Below are 3,818 nucleotides of genomic sequence, written 5' to 3' on the forward strand. Positions count from 1 at the left end.
TTTTTTTTTTGACCAGGGATTGAACTCGGGACCATACACTTGTGCGGCAGGAGTGGCATCACTGAGCTAAATCTCTTTCCCTATAGAACATGTCTTAGAGGAGAATTTTACAGTTTACTAGTAAAAGTTACTCTAAATATAAATCAGAACAGCTGGTCCTGAGTTTTTTTATACAGTGCAGGCACGTTTAATGTCACAGGACATAGAAATTTAGACCCCGAATGTAGAATCCATATTTTATCCAAGTAGTGTCCATAGAATGACTAATATCAAAGATAATAGATATTCACTGAAAATAAAGTTTTATGACCAAATATATTCCCAATGCACAGTATTTGTGAGATTTTTGACATTCTTTACCCTATTAAAGTCTCTGAGAAGTCCTATAGGAAAAGAGCTCTGTTGACCATGTGTGTTGACCCTAGTTGTTCCTCGTCCTTTATACAGAACAGATCATTTATACATAACACCAGGTGAGCAAAGTTATACTAACTGGATGGTTGGGAATGGGAAGCGTTGTTCCGATTGCTCTCCCAAGGCCTCCCCGGACTTACTCTTCTCATTGTCAGCATCTTGATTGTCGTCCTCGTCGTCATCACCACCATCATCGTTGCAAAATATTATTAACTTATTTTGTTTGAGAGTCTTTCAAAAGGAATTACACACAATGATTTTATTCTTCAAGTTTACAATTCACTGACTAAACTGTGAAACCATGATCTGGTACCTTTTCAGTTTAGACTGCAGGCCTGGTATTTAGTTAGGGAAGAGGTGTTGTGCTCAGACTGAAAGTTTTAGGATAAAGCCATCATCTATTACCTACATTTATTTGGAAAACAATTCTGGAAATGTTGAAATAATGGAGAAATGGCTGGGGCAGTTAGTTGCGAAGAATGTTTCTGGCCCAAAAATGCAATACATTAGGCAAAGAAAATGGGAACAGATGCAAAAGGACTTTTGTTTGGCTCTGACCAAAACAAGGGCTTTCTTATTTCAGGGCTTCTAGGAAGGGGAACAAGGAGGGAGCCGAGAGGCTGAAAAGAAGGACAAATAAGAGAAGGACAAAGCAGGCCTGACCAGCCTCACACTAATCGCAAAGCAGGCTCTATTCTTATTTATTTACAGGATTGCATGATTACTTATGTTTTATAGGGCTGGGGATGTAGCTCAGTGGTGCCTCACCTGCCTGGCAAGCGCAAGGTCCTGAGTTTGATATCCGGTACCAGAAAAAAAATTATATTTTATATACATAAACATTTAGTTTCTTTACTAGAAGGTTACAACCTATTATGCCTTAATTTTATCATTTTTATAAAATTATAACTCAGTGTTATAATTTTATCATTTTTATGAAATTATAACTCAGTGAGTTATTGGCAAATATTATCTTTATGAATATACTTAGGGATAGGATTACATTAGTATTTAATTTTTGATAATGAAATAAGCACTGAGAAATGGCAATGTACAATATAAAATGAAATCTACATTTAATCAACTTTCATTACTTTGATAAGAATGAACATGTAAAATACTTTAAGGCTTATTTTAATACTTGTTTCAAATGTTCAAGCTACTTTGAATGGGTACTTATTTTGGTACTATAATGTATTATTAGTTCTTACTGAGTTTATAGTTAGGGAGAGTCCTTTAGCAATGGATTTCAGTAAAAGACAGCTTTCTAGAAATATTCTCATATTAATAAAGACAATCACTTTTCATTCATTGTGATTTATTTACTTATGTACCTAAGCCACAGCTTTTAAAACTGAATGGGCAAATGGCAATATTTGTGACAATTGAGGACTCTATTTCTCAATCTTCTAGATATCACTCCTATCCATGGGGGACCAAGAATCACCCAACCAAAAGATGAAAATGCATTTTGAATGCAGTTGATTTTCCTGATGAAGTTCAAATTCTGATTTCATCCGCTGCTGCAAGATGTCCAAGGACTGAATGTTGATAGATGGAGGTGGAAGAGAAAAGACCAAAATGCCATGGGGCCTGCAGGACCTTAATTCATGAGGTCCTGTGCAGGGGTATATATGACAGCTATAGTTCTAGGGAGTTCCTTTCTAGTAGTCTGTAATTATATACAAGATGACTGGGCTAGCAATGTGTTCCTGGGAGAAAATGCTGCAAAATTCATCTGTTCACGTGTGGATGGGGGACCATACACAAAGAACTTTCCTCCAAGTTAAAAAAAAAAGTCATATTTTTTCAAAGAAACATTTTATACTCAGGATAGCTGAAACTAGGTTGAAAGACATCTAGTCTTCCATGTATATAAAATAGTTCTTGATAAAGAAAAGTAGAGGCCCTAGAATGATACATTGGGTGATTTACTGTGTCCCCAATTTTTTTATCTTAAAAGATATTCAAAATGTGTTTTTTTAAAACGAAAGGATTGGTTCTCTCTTAACCACTTGGGTGCTAGTGGTCTTGAACCATGATACAACGTAGACAGTATTTATAACCTTGCACAGAATCTGGGAATAAATTACAAACTGTCAGATTTAACTTAGATTTATAGCATATATCGATATATAGTATGTATATATGTACATATATATTGGGGAAAGGTTTTGATTAGATGAATGCTTTGCTGCTAATTAAACTTATAGTGTTTGTAGAGCACTTTGAAGAGTTCATAGAATCTATGAAAGAGACACATTATTCCTTATTCTAAGTCTCTCATTAAAATCACCTCTGTTTTAAATAAATGTTTATTGTTTGGATATTTGAAATGGAAATAAGTTATATAATAAAATGTAAATTCTTTCTTTACTCATTGAGATAGCCCAAAGAAAGAAAATGCCAGATAGTGTCCCTGTTGCTAAGTAGAAAGCATTTATGAAGATAATTTACTAGATTTTTGTTGGCCTAAATTCTTCAACTGGCTTATTATAACTCTGGTGTAATGTCAAGAAATGTCCACATTGCCAAAGGAAACCACTTGTACCTAAAGAACAGTTTATTCCATCTAGTTTGCAACCTGGTCGCTTAAACTATGCTTTTTATTTACTTCTCAGAGAGTTCTCTTATCTTTAATTACATTGATATATTTTTAGCATGATTGAATAAAATTTTAATCTATTTACAGTAGCTAACACAATGTATCCTTTATTTACTGCAAATGTATACTATTTTAAAATTAGTATGTTTAATATTTAAGTGATATCCAAATTCCCTTTAATCATGCATTAATGCTTTTTGAAGGTTGCCAATGAATCTTTGTCTTTAAGCCAAATTAACAACTAAACACACTAATTTTAAATAATAGATTCAGACACAGTCATGAAAATGTTCAATTTCAGCTTTCAAACTAATTTCATCCATATATGCAAATATTACTAATTTGTTCAGGCAAAACTTTATTTCAATTTGAACCTGCACTGTCATTCTTTGTATTTTTTCATACAAAATTGTTTAAATGTATGGACATTTCTTAAATGTATGGAAATGGCACATTTCTTCCTTTGCAGGAGGCACAGCCTTTAGTGGGACTCTAACTGTGATAGATTTATTAATTTATTTAGAATTTATTCTAAGCCTGTACTTAGAATAAACTAAGCTATGGGGTGAAAGTTTGAATGGAATGTTTATTTATTTTTCTCAAACTGTAGTTTATAGGAAACAGAATTTAGAAAAGAATAGTATTCAAGGATTTACACCTTGGTAATAAAAGACCCAATGAGTTTTTGAGTTATTTGAGTTATTTAAAAATGCATACATTTGACTTTATTAACCAGAAAGGGAGCAAAATATTACTATCTGACTCTTCGGGGAGACAAGTGTGCCAGAAAACAGTAAGA

General features: G+C 33.3%; 1 protein-coding gene across 5 annotated transcripts in view; it reads left to right on the top strand.

The window, feature by feature from the left end:
• Positions 1 to 3,052, top strand: part of Nek10 (NIMA related kinase 10) — a 237,548-nt gene extending 234,496 nt beyond the window's left edge. For all 5 annotated transcript variants that reach the window (XM_010638285.3, XM_010638286.3, XM_010638287.3 and 2 more), the window contains one exon: positions 1,828 to 3,052. In XM_010638285.3, coding sequence (XP_010636587.1) covers positions 1,828 to 1,876 — 49 coding nt within the window. In that variant the 3' untranslated portion in view covers positions 1,877 to 3,052. The remainder of the gene's footprint in view (positions 1 to 1,827) is intronic.
• The last annotated feature ends 766 nt before the right edge of the window (positions 3,053 to 3,818 follow it).

The sequence above is a fragment of the Fukomys damarensis genome, unplaced genomic scaffold (genome assembly GCF_012274545.1).
Source record: "Fukomys damarensis isolate Sample0158 unplaced genomic scaffold, DMR_v1.0_HiC HiC_scaffold_28, whole genome shotgun sequence".
Taxonomy (NCBI): domain Eukaryota; kingdom Metazoa; phylum Chordata; class Mammalia; order Rodentia; family Bathyergidae; genus Fukomys; species Fukomys damarensis.